Below are 21,344 nucleotides of genomic sequence, written 5' to 3' on the forward strand. Positions count from 1 at the left end.
TCCTGGCTATATGTATTTGTCTAAGTATATTCCCTTCCCCAATCTCGTCTCTCACAGGTTGAACCTTCTCTGATTTTCTTTATTATGGTAAATTACCAGCACTTTAAATTATTAATAAATAATAATTATTATTATAATTTAGAGAGCGGGACTTCCCTGGTGGCTTAGTGATAAAGAATCCACTTGCCAACGCAGGAGACAAGGGTTCCATCCCTGATCCAGGAAGATCCCACGTGTCACAGGGCACCTAAGCCCGTGCACCACAGCTGCTGAGCCTGTGTCCTAGAGCCTGCTTTCTGCGACAGAGAAGCCACTGCAGTGAGACACCCTCGCACCACAGCTCGGCAGTAGCCCTGCTCTCGCTGCAACCAGAGAAGAGCTCACACAGGAACGAAAACCCAACACAGCCAAAAATAAATTTTTAAAAATTTTAAAAATTTAGAAAGCATAAACTCCAGTCATCAGCAGTAATTTGAAACATGCTATCTTTTTGTATTTTTTTCTGTATTTAACATAATTGAGATCATCCTGACTATAGACTTAATATCTTTCATTTCAGAAAACTTAACATCAGAGGGTAAAGTTAGATTCCATATTCAACAGCTTCCACCAAAATTAATTCCAAAAAGATCAAAGAGTTAAACATAAAAAGATAGACCAAAAAAGTTCTCAGGAGTACATGGGTGCGTATTTGTTGTGACCTCACAGTAGAGAAGACTTGTAGCTATGATGTATAACCAGAAGTCATAATATAAAAAGTGATACACTTGGTGGAACGGAACACTTGTACACGACAAAGCACACAAGCATAAAGTCAGATGGCAGTCCAGGGAGAACTTCACGACTCATCCCAAAGATGGTTTCCTTAGCACCATCTTACAAATCACTCAGAAAGACCACTCAGTTAAGAAAAGGCAGAGAGCATTAACAGAGACACGAATGGCTTTAAGCTTGTGAAAAACTGGTCGGCAGCACTCATAACAAGCAACATGTAATGTAAAGTGAAATGAGAGGCCGTCTTTCACCTGTTAGGTCAGCAGAGGTCAGAGAGTTTGACGGCGCGTGTTGGCAGTGGTGCTGGAAACAAGCGGTGTACATGTTGCTGGGGGAAGCGTGGGCTCGTCCCTCTGCACAGAGAACTTGGGCGATATTTTATTAAAACCACAGATACACATGTCCTTTGCCTTACCACCTCCATGTCTGTGAGTTGACCACAGACATGCACGTGATGCTTCAGGAAACAAGGGTGTTGACTGTCATAGCAAGACTGGAAACAATCGAAGTGCCCATTCGTTAGTGAGAGTCGCTCAGCCGTGTCCGACTCTCTGTGCCTCCATGGACTATACAGGCCAGAGCACTGGAGCGGGTAGCCTTTCCCTCCTCCAGGGGATCTTCCCAAGCCAGGGATCGAACCCAGGTCTCCCGCATTGCAGGTGGATTCTTTACCAGCTGGGCCACCAGGGAAGCAAGGGGCCCCCTAATGGTGGGTCTCGTGCTGTGGGTCAGCTCGTTTGTACTGATAGGAAATGATGTATTTTGGTTCAGGAAGTAGAGGTGCACAGTGTGCTTAGAGCTCCACTGTTGTGAAGAGGAACATACATGTGGAGGGTGTACTGTGAAGCCCATGTCTTCCGGAGGCTTCACGGGAACCTGCATCTAACGAGCAGAGTGTCGGGGCCAGGAGGCTGAGTACTCTCCTCACACCTTGCTAGGCCTCGGACTTTGGTACCTGTGACTTTAAGGGTTTGGAAACATCTCTTTTGGAGAAGGCAATGGCAGCCCACTCCAGTGCTCTTGCCTGGAAAATCCCATGGACGGAGGAGCCTGGTGGGCTGCAGTCCATGGAGTCGCAAAGAGTCGGACACGACTGAGCGACTTCACTTTCACTTTTCACTTTCATGCATTGGAGGAGGAAATGGCAACCCACTCCAGTGTTCTTGCCTGGAGAATCCCAGGGACGGGGAGCCTGGTGGGCTGCCGTCTATGGGGTCGCACAGAGTCGGCCACGACTGAAGTGACTTAGCAGCAGCAGCAGTAGCAAGCATCTCTTTTAAAAGCTGCATGATGTCATAATTTATGTAGCCGCTTTGTTGTTGAACATTTATGGTTGTTTCTATTTTTAATGTTTATAAACAGTTCTGTAGTGAATATCTTTCTGTATACAGCTTTGTTATTTCTACAGGCTGTTTCTACAGGATCACTAAGAGTAGAATTAGTGGATAAAGGATTATGAACGTTATTATAGATTATGATGCCCTTTTCCCCACAGGATGTGTAGTTCATATCCCACCATCAAGCTGTACATGCCCTTTAAAAAAAAAATCTGCTAATTTGATGGACAGGAGATTCTGCCCTGTTTAAATGTACGCTTCTTTGATTATACCTGAGGCTGAGGATCCATATATTTATCTCATGCTTCTCAGTTTAGTCACTCTAGGCTCCCTTGTGAATTATTGGTGCATACCTCTCGCTCATTGACTGCGGTCCTTCTCTCCTACTTGATTTACATGTGCTCAGGATGTTAATCTTTTGTCTTATTTGTTACTAACTTGGTTACGTCTTTAAGGACATGGAAGAGTTAGCCAAGAAATCAGGCTGGAGAAGGACACTCCCCATGTGGAGAAAGAGCAGGCCAGCCGTCAGGAAACTCCGGGTCTTCCTGTGTAGCGGGAGTCGGTGGCTCCTCCTGGACATGGTGCTTGGCCGGGTAGGGTCGAGGAACAGGGGTGCCCGGTCCGCGCTAATGCACTTGACCCTTATGGTAACAGTAAACCAGCAGGGGAAGCATGTCATGGGTTTACTTGCAGCTTCCCCCCAAGACTGAGAGCTTTTGGTCTCCAGGGTGGCTTTTCTGACGGCAACTTGACCTCCTCACTCCATGTCCTCCTCACTGGTCAGTGTCCTCCTCCTTAAATAACGAAGCTCAGTTGCTCCACTTGCGCTTAGTGCTTATGTCAGTAGCTGTCTCCTTCATAATGCTCTCAGCCACTCTTCCTAAGGCTTGCTTGGCACCTGAACTATTTGTAGCAAGACTTGAAGTACCGTCGGGAGACGAGATGATCTTTCTGCTCTTCGTGAGGCCAGTTTTTGTTCTTTTAAATGCCTTGCGAATGGATAGCAACTTGGCTTATAGCAGGTACAGTTGAAAATCATAGATTCTGTTCAGCTGTTTCCAGAACCTAGTTCTACCACTTACTGGGCATTTGATCTTGGCCATTTTTATTATCATTACCTCTGAGTTTAGTTTGTGCGTATTAAATCGGATAATGCGCATCCCATCCTGAGCACGGTCTCCTGTGCCTGGTCCCCGGGCCGTACATCCTAGACTCGTAGGTGTTATTTCTTGTCCCTTTGGACCCTCAGTACAGTTCGGCAAATGACTGGAAAACAGCTGTTTTCTTTGCAGATTTCTGAAAATAAAAATCTGAGGTTATACTTACCTCTGTTGCATTCATTATTACCAGCTTAGTGTTCTTTTTTATCCTTTCTGGAAGTGTTTTTCCTCTGACCTTGGAGTTCAGGGTTTTATAAGTACATATCTTGGCATAGTTGTCTGGTTATTAAACCTCCATGAACCCTCTTAATTTATCGTTACCACTTCTGAGACGTTTTCTCCCATTCCCACTAAACTGCCTACTCAGCCCAGTCTGTCCGTGCTTGCACCGTGGACTCTCAGGCCTCTTGGTGTCGTCTCCACTCTCAGCTGTGGCGGGGTCCCCGTGTGGACCACGCGTGTGGCGGGGTCCCCGTGTGGACCACGCGTGTCGCTGCCCACAGGAGGAGGCCAACAGCCTGCGGGTGGGGCGAGGCTGGAGAGCTGACCCCGGGGCGGCGACCGCACCCGTCGCCGTCTCGGTGCCCGCGTGCCCGCGCGTACAGCGCCCAGCCGCACCACAGTCCTCGCTTGTCTCTGCACGTTGAGGGCTAGTCGTCTGTGTCAAAGGAGGGAAGCCAGACGCCAACAGCTCTGAGGAGCCCATAACCTGAGGAGCATTTTCTGGAGTTCCGTGTGACTTGTCCAGAGTCGATTCACCTCCCTAAATCTGTTTGCTCAGTCATCCCAGCATAGGAATGGATGGGCCTGTGCCCAGAGCAGCGAGCAAAGGTGATTCTCCCCAGGGGCCCAGCAGACAGCTGATTCCTAGGGAAACTCTTGTGAATTCATTTAAAAGCATTGTTTCAGACACACTGACACATTTTCCTCTTTTTCCCTGAATTCATTTAGAACTTACGCCATCCGGAGGATAAGAGACGCCTTCAGAGAAAACAAGAATGTGAAGGATCCCGTAGAAATTCAAGCCCTAGTGAATAAAGCCAAAAGAGACCTGGGCATAATCCGTCGGCAGGTAGGATGGCCAAGAGCCTTGAGCTTTCCGCGTCCCCGAGACTGGGTGGCACGGCTTCGGTGTTTGTGAGTCGCACCCGGGATCACGAGACTCTCTTCCTCTTGCTCATGTGGACAGAGACGAGCTGTCCTGTCACTGAAGCAAGGCGTGCGCGAAGGAAGTGCCAGCTCTCCGCATCCCCAGAGCACACGGCCTCTGGGGAAGCTGGGTTCCCACACTTTACTAAACAATGGTGCTTTAAGTATGGGAGAATTTTTTAAAATTTCATCTCTTTGTTAGATGCATTACACATTGATACCCAGACGTATGTCAAAGAGTATAAATATATTCTACTTTTCCTAGTGTTTTAAGATCATAACTCAAGACCATGCTGCCCTTTTCCTGAGGACAGCATTATTGGCGATGAAGCTGAGTTTTGTTGCCATGTGGCAGCGTGTCCGCAGGTGTGAAACATAGCTGCGGGCGCCGCAGGACCCGGCGAGGGTTTTGTTTCCTCTTGCGGGAGAGCCGGCGGTCGCCTTGGCCTCTCACTCTGCTCTTCCTTGCGAGGTGGACGGGGCTGCAGCCGGGCCTCCGGGTGCGGTGACGTGTCCTTGTCTCTGCAGAATCGATCAGGGCACCAGAGGCAGAGCGGCCTGCTGTTCGCTGGTTTTCCCACCCTCTGAAAAGCCCTCCTTTCCGCTGTTTTTCTCTAATGCACCACGAGTTCCACCGTAAGGTCTGTTTCTGCTTCCGTTTGCTTTCCACTCTTCCTCTCAGTGAGTTTGTTTAGCTGTGGAAGGACACCCTTACATTTTCCTGAGACCTGTGAGCGTGTTAGAAGGGGCTCCTTTCTCATCGTCAGGAAATCCCAGCCTGGCTGACGTTATGTCGTATCGTGACTTGTGACATGTGTATCGGGATATATATTTACATCTCTGACTCTTCTTCATGCTTGACTCTACACCATTCATAAAGCAAGCAGTATTAAGGGCCGGTTTTCTTCTTATGTCAAAGTTAATAGTCTCGTTATGTTGCCTGCATCATAGAACAATCCCTTCTATAATAATCTTTCAGATTCTGATAGCTCTCTTTGAGTTCTGCAGTAATCTAGGAGTAGAATAACTTGGCCATTTTAAAGAAATGATCTTTAACTATAAAGGCATGAAGAGATAATAGGATCGTCAGAAAAAGAAGCTGGTCTGCAGATTTCCAAGGATGCAGATAGTGGCAGAGAAGTGAGTTGCCGTTTTGAAAACTCTAGATGGCCTTCCCGAGGCATCAGTGGGGGAGTTTTATGGGATCCTTTAGCACCAGAACTTGGAAAAACAAGCAGCCTGCATCCTTATTTTGCATAAATTCAGGAAGATGCAGTTTTTGGCATTTTCCCACCCAGAGGTTGGCAAGCGCCTCCAAAACAGACTGGTTTTCTCTTTTACTGTAAAGTTGCTCAGAGTAACTGCTGAGAAAAGGGGCCTGTACATAATCTTGCCACCATTTCTTGTGTTATATAATTGTCTGTGTCACTTCTCAGTTTGAAATGCTTTATTTAAAAAAAAATGGATAGACTGGCTCTCACCAGACATGCCCAGTGAATCCGCACAAACCAGTTTCAAACCCTAGGGCCGAGGGCCGGGCCGTCCCCAGGACAGCTGCCAGGCGCACCGTTCTCTATGGGGGGCGGGCGGGGGCGGGCAGGGGGCGTGCAGCCACTTCCGGGCGCAGGGCTTCTGTGTTAACCGGCAGAGCAGCAGGGGCCTCCCTGTCGCATCAAGACTGTGCCGAGTCCCAGCGTCACGCTGACCGGAGTCACCTTACGAGCTGCCAGCGTCTCCCTGAGCCGCCTGGCGCTGAGCCTTGGCCTCAAGGCCGTTGAGAAAGCGGCATCTGTGTATCTCCACCCGGCCCGCCTCCCTCCCTGCCCCAGGCGCTCTGTTCTCCACAGGCAGCTGGGTGAGCCTCTGAAAAGGAAGTCAGCAGGTGACACGCCTGCCCGAGACCCTCCAGGGGTCGTCTGCCCCACCTGCAGCATCCGGGTGACGCCCTTGCTGCCCCTGCCGCCACCCCCTCCCCGAGCCTGACCCTCTTGGAGGCCCGGTCCCCCTCGTGTGGAGCAGGCTCCCCAGGCCTTCCCGGAGCTGGGCTCCCCTTGTCAGGCCGGGCTTCACTCCGATGGCTTCAGTCACAGGGAGTCAGTCAGTGATACCGGGCGACGCCCTCAGGCAGCTGCGGTGCTCAGTCGGGAGGGCCAGCCCGGCTCCTCGCTGTTTGGGGGCTGAATGAATACTCGGTGTTTGTCGCCTGAGGCCGCGGCCCTCGGTCCAGGGTGTGTGCCACCAGAAGCGTGCGATCACCCCGGCTGCCCCGAACCCGCGTGAGCCGTCAGGTGGTCCGTGGGAGGAGTGAGGGGACCCGGTGACCTGAGGCATACCCCCAGAGCCGCAGCGATCCCCACGTCACGTGCGCCTCCACGGGGCGCTCCACTCCGACGGAGACCGGCCGCCAGGCGCGCACCTCGGTGGGGCGGCTCTCAGACCGGGATGGCCTCCCGACGCGGCCCGCCTCCTGCCCCCGTCCTCGCAGAGGGTCTCAGCTCTGACGCTGATGACGCCCCTGTCGCACGGTGAGATTCTGCAGTTTTGACAGAAGTCTCCGAGGAAAGATTTCTTCTGATTGTCTGGGCACAGAGAATCCGAGGTGCGAGAAGGCAGGATGCCCTGTCTCGGGGCGCCCAGCCAGACATGCACTCAGGCCTCCGTTCCTGAGGGCAGACTCAGAAGGTCCAGGACATGAGCTCCTGAGTCAGGAGGAATGGAAGGATCTAGATACTTTCAAGTCCTCTCCCAGTGTTGTTCCCCAGACATTTAAGGACTGCATCGTCCTAGCCCATCCTGCCCTCAGAGGTCATCTTTCCTTCATGTGCCGAGACGTTTAGTCTTCACGTGGCCACCCCAGGGATTCCAGCAGCATCAGCAGCTCACACCAGCCTTCCCCACGGCCCCTAGGGGTGACTCTCCTTCCCCACAGCCCCTAGGCGTGACTCTCACTGCAGGAGGCACGTGCAGGGCAGAGTTCCTCTGCACAAGCACCTCGGGCTCCTTTCCCTCACTGTCCGTAACTGTGGCCCACGGACTGGAAGCCGGCCGGCCGCCGCTTCTTCTTTGTTGTGGACACGCTGTTGTGGACCACCCCTCCCCTAACCCCAGGCCCCTCTCTCCACCACCTCTCCCCTAACCCCAGCCCCTCTCTCCACCACCTCTCCCCTAACCCCAGCCCCTCTCTCCACCACCTCTCCCCTAACCCCAGCCCCTCTCTCCACCACCTCTCCCCTAACCCCAGCCCCTCTCTCCACCACCTCTCCCCTAACCCCAGGCCCCTCTCTATCCACCACCTCTCCCCTAACCCCAGGCCCCTCTCTATCCACCACCTCTCCCCTAACCCCAGGCCCCTCTCTATCCACCACCTCTCCCCTAACCCCAGGCCCCTCTCTCTCCACCACCTCTGCCCTAACCCCAGGCCCCTCTCTATCCACCACCTCTCCCCTAACCCCAGGCCCCTCTCTATCCACCATCTCTCCCCTAACCCCAGGCCTCTCTCTCTCCACCACCTCTCCCCTAACCCCAGGCCTCTCTCTCCACCACCTCTCCCCTAACCCCAGGCCCCTCTCTATCCACCACCTCTCCCCTAACCCCAGGCCCCTCTCTATCCACCACCTCTCCCCTAACCCCAGGCCCCTCTCTCTCCACCACCTCTCCCCTAACCCCAGGCCGCTCTCTTTCCAGCTGCCTGTGTCCTCTTGCATCCTGTACAGCACAGACATTCGCCCACTTTTCTATAAACTCTGTTTCCAGATAAAATGGTTTCATAAACACAGCTTAAGCCTGGCAGCTTGTTTGAGTTCTTCCTCTGCTGAAAGCAGGTCCCGGACTAGCCCCTGCTAAACCTGGCTTCCCTGTCTGCTTCTCAGGTGAGGTCAGAAAAGCGGGAGAGGCCCTTCGCGTGGGTGCCAGCGGCGCCAGGATGGTGCGCGGAAGCCAGCCGAGTGAGGGACCCGGGCACGCGGCTCTCACCGTCTGGGCCATGGAGAAGTCACGGGAACGTTCTGCCTGAAACGTCAGCAGAGATCTGGGTGGTTCATGCCAGACAGAGAAGCAAGAGTGTCAACCAGACTCTGCTTTCCTCTTTGTTCTTTTCCCCATTTTGCTGTTCTATTTATTCCTTCTGATCCCTCTGTGTAAGTCGTTCATTAGACTGTCATCATCCCCAAGTTAGAGCTCCATGCTCTAAGGATTGTAAGCCTTAGGATATGCCACACCCTTAGGACTGTAAGCAGCAGTAACCAGCCTTCTTTTGTAAGGCTGTTTGCTGTACTCCGTCGCCTGCAGGGAGGGTGGTGCCCAGCCTGGGTAGCTCACAGAGATTGTGAGAAATCACAGAGAAAGCATTTCCCCAGCTTTCTGAAGCAGAGTTGTGTCCCTGGCCTGATAGCCCTCGCCTGTGGGAGAAGCGGCAGCAGGAGCCCCTCCCACAGCGCTGGCTGAGCAGGCCCTGTGCCCGCGTACCTGTACTCGGCCGCTATTTCCTTGAGTGTCAGAGTCACGATTATGACTTCAGGAGAATCCAGCTGAATCTTCAGTGTGTAGCACCTTTTTGTTCAAACCTGGTGAAAACTAAAATGTCTGTGCCAAGGTTGGGGGTGCGTTCAGCTGTGTGCTGCTCTCAGCGTTCACCAGCATGTGCCCTGGGACAGCGCCCCTTCAGCTCTGCCGGGGTCCGAGCCGAGCGGGCTGACAGGTTCCCAGCCCCTCACTCGTGCGTGTAGGCTGGCGATTGAGCACTGGACTTACTTCCAAAGGATGTTTGCTTACTGAGCCAGTAATGCGTTATTCATGTGTCCAGCTCAGCAGGGTTTGTGTAACTTAAGTATTGAGATGAAGACGTATATTGTTAATATATTGTTCTCAAGAGGAGAAGGAGACGACAGAGGATGAGATGGCTGGATGGCATCACTGACTCGATGGACATGAGTCTGAGTGAACTCCAGGAGTTGGTGATGGACAGGGAGGCCTGGCATGCTGCAATTCATGGGGTCACAAAGAGTCGGACACGACTGAGCGACCGATCTCTGATCTGATTGTTAACTGTAAGCTGTAGTTACAACCTGAGAAGGTCAGCTGGATATCCTGTCTTCTAATTCTGGATAACAAGATGTTGGAGTTATACCATTATTGTCAGCAGCTGTTTAGTGATGACAAGATTCCATACCACGTTAGCTGTTCTTTAAGGAAGCAATTCAGATAGTGGCTGTATCAGACCCAGAACTGTGGACCTGCTGCTGTGCGCGATTCAGGGCGGACGCTTTGCACAGCCACTGAAGACACCAGGAAGGGGGTTGATGACATGGGTGGCAGCCTGCTTGCTAACCCGAATGTCATCCTGCAGACGGCCTGAGAAGGTGGGCGTTTTGCCCACAGGTCTTGTGGGAAGGGCAGTGCTGCGCGTTTCCTGTCCTCTGGCTCACTCTTAGCTGAAGCACTGTTCTGGTAGTGTCAGACGAATCTCTAAAGTTTATTTGGCAATCGTTTTGATGGAGGAGAGGGAAGTCATCTGTAGATGCTGCTACTGCTGCTGCTAAGTGGCTTCAGTCGTGTACAACTCTGTGCGACCCCATAGACAGAAGCCCACCAGGCTCCGCTATCCCTGGGACTCTCCAGGCAAGAACACTGGAGTGGGTTGCCATTTCCTTCTCCAATGCATAAAAGTGAAAAGTGAAAGTGGAGTCATTCGGTCCTGTCCGACTCTTAGTGACCCCATGGACTGCAGCCCACCAGGCTCCTCCGCCCATGGGATTTTCCAGGCAGGAGTACTAGAGTGGGGTGCCTGCCTTCTCGGATCTGTAGATGAGGGGCATTTAAAATACACAGAAAGAGTTACACATCATTCACAGTATCCAAGAGGTAGAAGCGACCCAAATTCCCACTGATGGATAAACAACAAAACGTAGTGCTTACGTGCAGGGGAATGTTACTCAGTCTTAAAAAGAAGGAGACTGACACAGGCTACAAGGTGTATGGACCTACAAGCCTGCGCTCAGTGCACTAAGCCAGACGCAGAAGGACCGGCACTGCCTGATTCCCCTCGTGTGAGAGTCCTCACGGGGCCAAGCGCAGAGACGGGGAGGAGGGTGGTGGCGGCAGCCAGGGGCTGGGGCATGGAAAGGGGAGTTAGTGTTTAAATGGGTGTAGTCTCAGGTTTTCAGGGTAAAAAAGTTCTAGAGATGTGTTTTACAACAGTGTGAATGTGCTTAACACTATTGAATTACTAATATACACTTAAAATTAGTCAAGATAGTAAATTCTTAATTTTTTCACAATAAAAAATTCTCTCTTCTCCTCATTTTATAACCAATTTTATAACCAACCATCAATTTTTCTTAATTGAGAAAAATAAAATGAAGTGTTTCAGACACTGACTGATATTTGAGGGTCCTTTGGAGCTTGAACTTCAAGCCTTCAGTCTCATGTCTATAAAATCAAAGGATCATACTGTAGCTCCAAGGCTCCTTCCAGTTCTGAAATGCCGTGGTTCAACATTTCACATCAGTATCTGTCCCCTTCTTGAGTATTTGCAGAAGCTACGGATACATTTCAGGGTAAATTACTATCTGTCCAGCTTTCCTTGACCATTTTTCACCAGGATCTTAACTCTCCAGAGTTTAGGTTCCAGGTGAGCAAAGTTGAAAGCCAGCCATGTACTTGTGCCATCAGAAATTCCAAAAACTTCTCCTGGTCTGAACTTTCCGCTACAGAAAAAGTTTAAAAAAAAAAAAAAAAGGATTGTTTAATTAGTGTTGCTTGTGCCTCTGCTGCTAAGCTTCCTTTCCGGTAAAGACACGTCACTGGTACTGAGCATATTTTTGAGGAGAACATTTTCCTTCAATGAAGATGGCAGCAGCAGGTGAGGAGCATCACCCACAGGCTGGAGGATGGGAGCACTCCCCCAGGAGCATCAGCCGGATGCTGCTTTCTGTTTGATTGACCCCTCCCTGCTCCCTGCCAGCGTCTCCGGGACTTTGATCCCTCTCTGCCAGACAAGTCACATACACACTGAACTTTAGCGATTCCAGACCCCCGTTTCCTTCCCTGTTTATCAAGCGCCCATTCTGTGCCATATAATTATGAATCGATTTTGTAAGTTTTTAGAGGCAGAGTTGGGATGGAATTAAGAGGTCCGTCAGAACCTCACAGAAGCTGTTTCTGACTTTGATGCTTCTGGAGGGAAGCCAGGCCTCTCCATTCCAGATACAATCTGTTCACTCGTTTCACAGAACAGAACATGGAGTTGAGAGGCGTAGCCCAGGGGTACTTTACCCTGTGCTTCTGTAGATAAACCAAGATTAGATCAAAAGCTCAATCTACATATTAAAAAAGATAACAATGAAGCAGTCAGAGGCAACGGAGATTTATATACTCTGTCTTGGACTTGAATAAAGTCCTCTGGAAGTCTACATGAACTTATGAACAATGACCAGAATTGCCCCCTAAGTGGACCCTGTGTCTTTGGAAAGGTGAAATGTTTCTATAGGGATAAAAGGTTCCCCAGCGTTCTGAGAAGGTTTCAGAAAGCAGAGCAGTGAGAGGCTTGTTTATTTTATAGTTTTTTCAGCCTGTTCAGTATATAGTTCCTCTGCAGCTTAAAAGGAGAAGGCAATGGCAACCCCCTCCAGTACTCTTGCCTGGAAAATCCCATGGACAGAGGAGTCTGGCAGGCTGCATTCAATGGGGTCACTGGGAGTTGGACACAACTGAGTGACTTCACTTTTTTTCACTTTGATGCATCGGAGAAGGAAATGGCAACCCACTCCAGTGTTCTTGCCTGGAGAATCCCAGGGACGGGGGAGCCTGGTGGGCTGTCATCTGTGAGGTTGGACACGACTGAGGTGACTTAGCAGCAGCACCTTAAAAAAAAAAGACTTCTGCATGCAAGAATTTAAACCAGTGTCCTCTCAGCTTTTTCTAGAAATGCCTCAAGTCTGGGGCCATCGTGTTTCCCCACAGTTGCCATTCTTCTAGAACAAATGCCTCTCAGTTGGAAATCACTCATTAAACTCGCTTCCCTCCCCCAGGGTTGACACGCATTGAACAGGACTCCACGTGCTTTTAGAGGAAGCCTGCCTCACCCCTGACCTTTACGCACAGTGATGGCTTTTCTGCACCCATGCGTGTGTGAACGCACAAGAGCTCACACAGCAGTGCTGTTTGGAGAAAACTGTGGCATGAGTTTCCTTTGGGAATTTTTATCTTGGTGTCTGTCCTTCTCCCGTTTGGTCTAGCCGATGAGTCTCCTAGTCTAGTCGGCCAAACCTGCTCACTCTTGAATTCCACAAGAAGCTGTTTCGTTGTGAAGCGCCTTAAGTGGAAGCAGATACTAACAGCTCTGGAGCAGAAAGAACACTGACCTCACAGGCAGGAGGTGGACGGGCTCATCTCCGCTCTGACAGTAACTGACTGTGGGACCTGGGCGGGTGGAGAGGGCTGCCTTGGGTCCTGCGTCTGTGGGGAGTTGGCTTTATTGGTGAAGGTGGCGGTGGTGGGTGCTCGTCACCAGCGTGGGTTCGTCACACCTCCCTGGACACCGACGGACACCATGTCTCACCCGAGCGCTTAGAATGCCCACCAGCAGCCTTGTGAGGTATCCCGTGTTCGATGCGGAAGTTCAGACGGGGTGTGTGTGGATAGCTCTCCCAGGGACACAGAGTTAGGAGGAGGACAGCCCGTGGCTGTTGGGCAGTTCTCAGAAGAGGGGTCACACGCGCTGGCCTTATCTCCTCCAAAGGTGAACGAACGCTGGAGGTGGGAGGAGGCGGCCAGGTGTGCGTTCCTCCTCTACTGGCTCTCAGCACTCTCCCTGGAAGGCAGCAGTTCCACTGTAGGCTCATGAACAGCTTATCCCTCAGCCTGGTCTCCTTGCTCACTTCTCAGAAAACTCTCGCCTGTCCGCCTTCAAAGGGAAGGAGCAGCATGGAGCCCCTGTCGGGCAGGGTCTAGGTCGGCCGCCTTGTGTGAGAGCCCCTGCTCTCGGGTCTGGGCCCGCAGCCCCATTGGGCTTCCGGAGCGGTTGCCCTGCTGACCTCCTGCAGAGCCCGCGTGTCGCCTTCCTCCCCACGATCCTTGCCGCCGTCATCATCCATCTGCGCCGTGCTCGCACCAAGGCTCCCCACAAGCCCACAGGGCACGGTGCCCCCTCACCGAGCAGGGGACAGAGGGGCCGCGCACGTCACTCTGTGTTTCTGTCCCAGGTTCTCTGGGCAGCGGCGAGCTGACGACCTGACGACCCCGCCCAGCTCGAGTGTGAGAACCGGGCCTCGTTTCTCAGCTCTGGATATCTGCCTTTGGTGGGTTTTACCTGCGTGTATGTGAAGGGCGGTTTCACCGATGATCACACACAGTCACGTGTCTGTTCACTCAGAGACATAACTAGGAGTCGCAGGGAAGAGGAGAGGCTTCGAGCAAGATGCACCTAAATTCAAATCCTGACACTCATCAACCTGCTCTCTCCTCGGTCAGGGTATTTAATCACTCTTAAGACTTGATCGTCACTCAGAGTGTCTCCTGAAGCCCAGGGAACACCATTCCTGAGTGAAGGCTAGTCTTGTCCCTGCTGCGTATTTGAAATGCCAGAACCAAGGGATGTGTCACAAATGCTCTCTTGTCCCCAAACCTTGTAATTAAGGCTGTCATTTCATAGATTGGTCAGTTATAAATAATTGAAAGGCTCTAAAAAGTCTCTGAAATGGGGCCCGATAATAATCTTAGCTTTATTCAATAATGCTGATGTGCAGTTTAAATTAGTCTTTTACATAGATGATTCTTCTTCAAGCATGTCCTCTTCATAGAGCCTAGCAAGTGCTTCTCTTTTCCTCCCCCCCCCATCTCGCCTCCAACCCGAAGTTGCATAGAATCCCCTTCAGTTCACTTCAGTCACTCAGTCGTGTCCGACTCTTTGCGACCCCATGGACTACAGCATGCCAGGCCTCCCTGTCCATCACCAATTCCCAGAGTTTATTCCAACTCAAATCCATCGAGTCGGTGATGCCATCCAACCATCTCATCCTCTTTTGTCCCCTTCTCCTCCCACCTTCAGCCTTTCCCAGCATCAGGGTCTTTTCCAATGAGTCAGTTCTTCACATCAGGTGGCCAAACTATTGGAGTTTCAGCTTCAACATCAGTCCTTCCAATGAATATTCAGGACTGATTTCCTTTAGGATAGACTGGTTGGATCTCCTTGCAGTCTAAGGGACTCTCAAGAGTCTTCTCCAACACCACAGTTCAAAAGCATCAATTCTTCAGTGCTCAGCTTTCTTTATAGTCCAACTCTCACATCCATACATGACCATTGGAAAAACCATAGCTTTGACTAGACGGACCTTTGCTGGCAAAGTAATGTCTCTGCTTTTTAATATACTATCTAGGTTGGTCACGGAGAAGGCAATAGCACCCCACTCCTGTGCTCTTGCCTGGAAAATCCCATGGACAGAGGAGCCTGGTAGGCTGCAGTCCATGGGGTCTCGAAGAGTCGGACACAACTGAGCGACTTCACTTTCACTTTTCACCTTCATGCATTGGAGAAGGCAATGGCAACCCACTCCAGTGTTCTTGCCTGGAGAACCCCAGGGACAGCAGAGCCTTGTGGGCTGCTGTCTATGGGGTCGCACAGAGTTGGACACGACTGAAGCGACTTAGCAACAGCAGCAGGTTGGTCATAACTTTTCTTCCAAGGAGCAAGCATCTTTTAATTTCATGGCTGCAGTGAATTGGCTTTTAATTTCACCATCTGCCGTAATTTTGGAGCCCAAGAAAATAAAGTCTGTCACTGTTTCCACTGTTTCCCCATGTATTTGCCATGAAGTGATGGGACCAGATGCCATGATCTTAGTTTTCTGAATGTTGAGTTTTAAGCCAACTTCTTCACTCTCCTCTTTCACTTTCGTCCAGAAGCTCTATAGTTCTTCTTTGATTTCTGCCATAAGAGTGGTGTCGTCTGCATGTCTGAGGTTATTGATATTTCTCCCGGCAATCTTGATTCCAGCTTGTGCTTCATCCAGCCCAGTGTTTCTTATGATGTAGTCTGCATATAAGTTAAACAAGCAGGGTGACAATATACAGCCTTGACGTACTCCCTTCCCAATTTGGAACCAGTCTGTTGTTCCATGTCCTGTTCTAACTGTTGCTTCTTGACCTGCATACAGATTTCTCAAGAGGCAGGTCAGATGGTCTGGTATTTCCATCTCTTTCAGAATTTTCTAGAGTTTCTTGTGATCCACACAAAGGCTTTGGCATAGTCAATAAAGCAGAAGTAGATGTTTTTCTGGAACTCTCTTGCTTTTTCGATAATCCAACAGATGCTGGCAGTTTAATCACTGGTTCCTCTGCCTTTTCTAAAATCAGCTCGAACATCTGGAAGTTCACGGTTCACGTACTATTGAAGCCTGGCTTGGAGAATTTTGAACATTACTAGCGTGTGAGATGAGTGCAATTGTGTGGTAGTTTGAGCATTCTTTGGCATTGCCTTTCTAGTCTGTCAAAACCTGAGGCAGCATCACCAGCAAGTTCACGAGCCAGTGGGCTTCGTCTGGAAAAGGTGAGGAGTTGGGTGCCTTGCTTTCCAAGACCCTGACAGCACAGGAGTTCCTTCTATGACTCTGCTCTCTATAACACACCTTGTTGAGGTTGGAGTGGAGCTTCCTTCATGGTGTTAATCTGCACTCACTCAGCCGAGCGTGTCCCAGGGTCTCCTGCACATACATGGATGTGCCCTCAGAGCTCAGTGCACACCCGTCACTGCGCACGGGCCAGCCTGCTCCTGACCCTGCCCACTGCAGACAGCCGTTGAGGCCAGCTTCCTCCCGCGGGCGTGCAGGGGTACAAGGCCCCCCCTCCATGCCTGATGTTCTCTGATTCTGAAAGTAATTGATGGTGATAGTTAGATCCCAGAAGCATACCTGTGAATGCTGGATTTTGACCAAGGTGAGGTTTGCCACTGACCCTCTGCATTTACTGAATTGACTTGAAACAGCTTGGCTGCCAGGTGTCACAGGCAGCCTGTCGCGTTGACGTGGGCCGTGGCTCGCAGCCTAAGTTATGTAACGGTGGTTCCCACTGTCGGCTGCGGCCTCGGGGCCAAGTCCAGAAGAGCCCTTGGCTACACTTCGCAGAAGCTTTTAACACCGAGCGATGGCAGGGACGTGGCGGGGATCACGGCGGCTTTTGGGGACCTATGAGCTGTGACAGAAGCCACCCTTCACACAGATGACAGACCGCGGATACCTCGTCACCAGGGAGACATCCTTTACTGGACCGGACAGGTCTTCCCAGAGGAGTGGGGTGAGGAGGGGAGACTGGAAGAGAGCACAGATCCTGTGTCTGGCTCTGATCCCGATGTGTCTCAGCCGAGCAGGCTCAGCACACGCGTTTTCAGTGACTCTCAGCTGTTGTGTGAAGTTTGCAGCTGTCCCTGTAGCTGCCGTGTTTTTCTTGCCATGATTGTATAGCAGTTAGTACTCTGCATTGTGTGTGGCTGTCCCTGCTTTTCTTAATAATTAAGTGCTTTTCTTACTGAAAACATGTTTTAAAGGGAGCCCATGTTTCCCTCTCGGCCAGCAACTGTGCTTGTTCTCTGCTGGGCAGTTTAGAGAGCCGTTAGGCAGCAACGTGGCCGCTGGTAGGGGTCCCGCTCGCTGGTGGCCGGCCGCCCCCCTGTTGACGGACTGCTCTATCAGATAGGCGGAAGCAACCCCCTCTGCCAGGACAAGAAGATCCGGCAAGAGCCAGAGCAGTGGCACAGTGCCCCGCCCGTGGGAGACACTGCAGTGCCAGCGTCCCAGGGACACATCCCGGTTTGGTTTCAGATCCTGGCCGTGCAGGATGCACGCCTTCTCTGCATGCACACCCAAGCCTTCATTCATGCACACGGCCTCAGTGTCGTGCCAGTCAGACCCTCCCGAGTGCATCTCAGTTGACGTGGCCTCGTGTCCAGTATGGAAGGGCCTCTGTTTCCTGGCCGCCCGCCTTCCCCGGTCCTCCGGGGCTTCGAGGTGTGTTGACGGGCGCTGTTCTAACTGCCTGTGTCAGAGCTCTTCGGGAGCCTCATCAGTCTGTGCGTCTCTAATTGACATCAATAATGCGTTTGCATCTGTCAATACTCCCTAATCGCCGGGTTATAAACAGTGGAGCTTCTGTGATAAGTCATTCCCACAGCTATCTTCAGACATTAGGGCTTAAGGCTCCTGTCAATATTTTGATGTGCTATAAATTGTTTCTATGAGGATATTTTTCTCTTATGAGAAACGGGGAGCTGTGCAGCAAGAGACAGAATTAAGTCAGTGTCACCGCGTGAAATCTAGTTGCAGAGGCAGAGCATTCCAGTAGAAACACAGGACAGCTGTGTGCCAGGCCAGCACGGTGCACTGCGGTAAAGCTGCGTGGAGTCACCGTGCCCGTGAATGAACGCTGTGAGTCCCTGAGGGCGACATGCGTGCCAGGGCCCTGCCCGAGGAAGGGAGTTGGACCAAACAGTGGCAGATGTTCCAGGAAGGAGGACGTGTTATCATCAGCTCGTTTTTCCGAAGAGGAAGCTTGCTCGAGTCAAGTGGTGACTCTGAGGCTGGGTCTCACCCCCAGGGCTGGTGGCGTCCATGGCTGGACTCTTGGCCTTTTAGGGACCAGCTCGACCAAACCCAAAGAGGGAGACCCAGTGTCAGAGCACCGACTCCACGGTGTCTGTTACGCAGCCAGAGGCTCCGGATGTCTGGCTTGGGAAAAGATGCATGTGGAAGTCTGTCCCCTGTCACCTGCGGGAGGGTTAGCCCTGGGGTCTGTGCATCAAGCATCGAAGCCAGTCCTCTGACCTGGCGGGAGGAACCACTGTGACCCACAGCCACGCCGTCCCCAGCAAGTCCCGGGTCAGCCACCAGCCACTGCCCCTGGGCAGGTCACTAGGCCGCCGTTTGTGCCCCTGTCCTCAGTCACAACGGGAGTGACGGCCATACCTGCTTAGTAAGGCTGTTGAGGGTTCATTGAGTTAAGCGGAACAGCGCTTCCGGTGATCCTGGGCTTGTGGGGTGTGTATTAGAGGGTTTGCTGTTGTTTCAATGTGAAGCCAAACTAGGTGTGCAGAAGAGGGCTCTGAAAACCAGTCAGTCTCTGTCCGTTATTCCTGCAGCTCTTTATGTGCTAGACACTCTTCCAGACAGTAGGATACAGCAATAAATGATAATAAATGAGACAGGTCCTGTCCCTGCCCCTTCCCCCGTGAAGCTCACATTCCGTGTTAGAGAGAAAGGAAGTTACCATGTGAATCAGTGAAACACCCGTTCAGCACATGAACAAGCCATGTTGAGAGGTGAGCCCCCAGCCCTTCCCTTGAGACCACTGAAGACATCCCAGCTGAAGCCAGCTGAGGCCCTTGTGAGGAGAGGCTCCTCCTGGGGGCTTTCGTGGTGTTCCTAACGTCCCTCTGCAAAAGAAGGTTAATTTAACATGCCTCATATGGCAGCACAGGAGCACGTGTCGTAATTTAAAAACAAAGATACATTAAGGCTACATGCATGAACTTTTTTTGCTAGTGACATTACCAACTTAAAAAGCTTAAGGTCTCTCACCAGAAGCTGTACCCAAACACCCTCGCCCCTGGGCCTTGCTCCCCACCCCTGGAGCTGTCCCACCCACCTCACGGCCCCTGACTCGTCATCCTGTTCAGGTGGAAGTGATGCCCTTTAGATGTCGTTCATTTAAAAGCCTGTGGGAAGCGAACTCCTGTTCACTCAGCAAAGGAAACAGACCGTGTCTGAGAGGTGGACATATCACTCATGGCTGTGAAGTTAGGCTTCCATGAGCTCTGCGTTTTGACTGAAGTGACTTCTTGGTTTATTAGTGTTGGGGCAGGAATCAACACTTCTCTATATGTTAAAATCCTCGCTCTAATCTCATAACACCCGTGGTACTTGGTGACAGCATGGATGATGTTTGCAGATTTAACTTTGAAGAGGTTCACTGTGCACCTTCTAAGCGCGTGCTCCACTCAGCTGCCAGGGTAGGCACCTAAGACAGCTCACGGGCTGACGTTAAAACTCGTCGCTCAGGCGTGTTTTTTCTGAATGAAAAGTAGCGTATCACTCTTCTCTGGATGGTTTTCTCCTTTAAAAAATTATTTTACTGGAACTTGAGCGGCTTATGTAAAAGAATGAATATTTTGCCTTTCACTTAATTTCACCAACGCTGACGTTAGGTTGCAGACCTAACCCTATCTCTGTAGATGTCAGCGGTGTCTTCTTAGGACAAGGACATGTGTCTGCCGTCTCAGGGCACTGTTTTCACACCTCAGATCTGAGCATCGGTGAGTGCTGGCTGACTCACAGTCCGTTTTCACACCTCCAGCCGCCCCACCTTCATAACTGCCTCTGAGCCAGAACCCATTCAGGCCTCAAGAGGTGCATGCACGGAAGAGGTATAGGCACGTCTTAAGTCTCCTTTGATGAGGAAGAGACCCTCTGCCTTTTTTTTTTTTTTTTTCATGATATTGGCATATTTAGTCTAGACTATTGCCTGTCTGAATCTGTCGGTGTGTCTCTGTTATTACACTTGGAACAAACCCTTCGGCAGGAACCCTGAGTGGGTGGTGAGGCTCCTCCCTTTCTGGCCCTCAGTTGATGAGGCTCCTCCCTTTTCGGCCATCAGTAGCCCATCTTAGTGGGTGGTGAGGCTCCTCCCTTTCCGGCCGTCAACGCCCACAACGCCGCTGGAACTGTTACTGGTTTGTGCTCAGTTTGATCCTTTGTTAAAGTGGAGGCGAGATATTTCCATGACAAACATCCCGTTTCTCTTCGTGATTAATAAATAAACGGTTCCCCATCAGCCTTTGACCCAGTGGTTTCCAGACCCATTAACGCGCCTTGCCTGAATCAGTTACTACCTCGTGGTTGCAAGACGGTGACTTGTCTAATTCTCTTATAACCTCCTTGGCTTCTCCATATCACTTGGGGGCCCTTTTTAATGGCCATAAGCCTCAGTTACAGTCAGGTATGTTTCTTCGTCATCTGTCTTGATTCTCCCAGTTTAGCAAACGCATGATCTTAGCCCAGGACTCAGAGGGCTCCCTCCTGACCGACTCTGGGGGTTTATCTTGGAGTCAGGTTCCGCCCCAGGTGTCACATGGCTCCACCGTTTCTCCCGGAGGCCTGGGGATCGGCCTGACGTCAGAAGGCCGGGCTTCCGTGAACTGCCCGTTGGCAGCTGTTCAACCTGCCTGGAACTCGGACGTGAAGGAAGTGGAGACATGGGCTCGCCTTCATAGCTCCCTGGGAATCACAGCCGCGCACGGGGCTTCCGGCCTCTTCACCTGAGGTCTGGCCAGCATCTCACGTGACTCGGGTCTCTTTTGCCTCGTGATTTCTTTTTATCACTCCCAGTATTTTATGTTAGAGCTTACCATGATGTGTTTATCTCCCAAATGTTGACAATTATTCTGTTTCCTTTTTCTCCCTCTCCTGTTAGAGATATTGTGGCTGTAAAAACCTTCACGTACATTCCTGGTTGTTTTCTTAAGACAAACTTCTAAAATGAAGATTATCAGGTCAAAGTTTGCCTGTGTTTTAGGGTAAAAGCATAATGCCTTATATCTGGTATCACCCCCAGGAATGTGCCCGCCTCGAGCAGACAGAGGTCTCCGGGCTTCGGTAAGCCGTGGGCCGGGGCTCAGAAGCTTCAGTCCTCTCGGCCGAAGCCTTGGCCCTTCTGCCCGACGCCTCCCCACACGGCCCTCTGAGGCCCCTCTGGCCCCTTCAGTCTGCGGTTTCAGGTGCGGCTTTAATCCGGATGAGCACCTGTGAGACGACGAGGGGTTTTTCCATTATTTGTCAATCACAATGTGTGTGATCTCAGCGTGGAGGTCCATTTTTCAGGGGCAGGGTATGTGATCTCAGCGTGGAGGTCCATTTTTCAGGGGCAGGGTGGGGTGTCTCAC

The 21,344-nt window shown here is 51.3% G+C and overlaps 1 protein-coding gene across 2 annotated transcripts in view; it reads left to right on the top strand.

The window, feature by feature from the left end:
- Positions 1 to 21,344, top strand: part of LYRM4 (LYR motif containing 4) — a 90,456-nt gene that overhangs the window by 21,690 nt on the left and 47,422 nt on the right. The window contains exon 2 of one of the 2 annotated variants that reach the window (XM_061398950.1): positions 4,226 to 4,346. The exons of the other annotated variant lie outside the window; for it this stretch is intronic. Coding sequence (XP_061254934.1) covers positions 4,226 to 4,346 — 121 coding nt within the window. The remainder of the gene's footprint in view (positions 1 to 4,225; positions 4,347 to 21,344) is intronic. 2 annotated transcript variants of the gene reach the window in all.

Source organism: Bos javanicus, chromosome 23 (assembly GCF_032452875.1).
Source record: "Bos javanicus breed banteng chromosome 23, ARS-OSU_banteng_1.0, whole genome shotgun sequence".
NCBI lineage: Eukaryota > Metazoa > Chordata > Mammalia > Artiodactyla > Bovidae > Bos > Bos javanicus.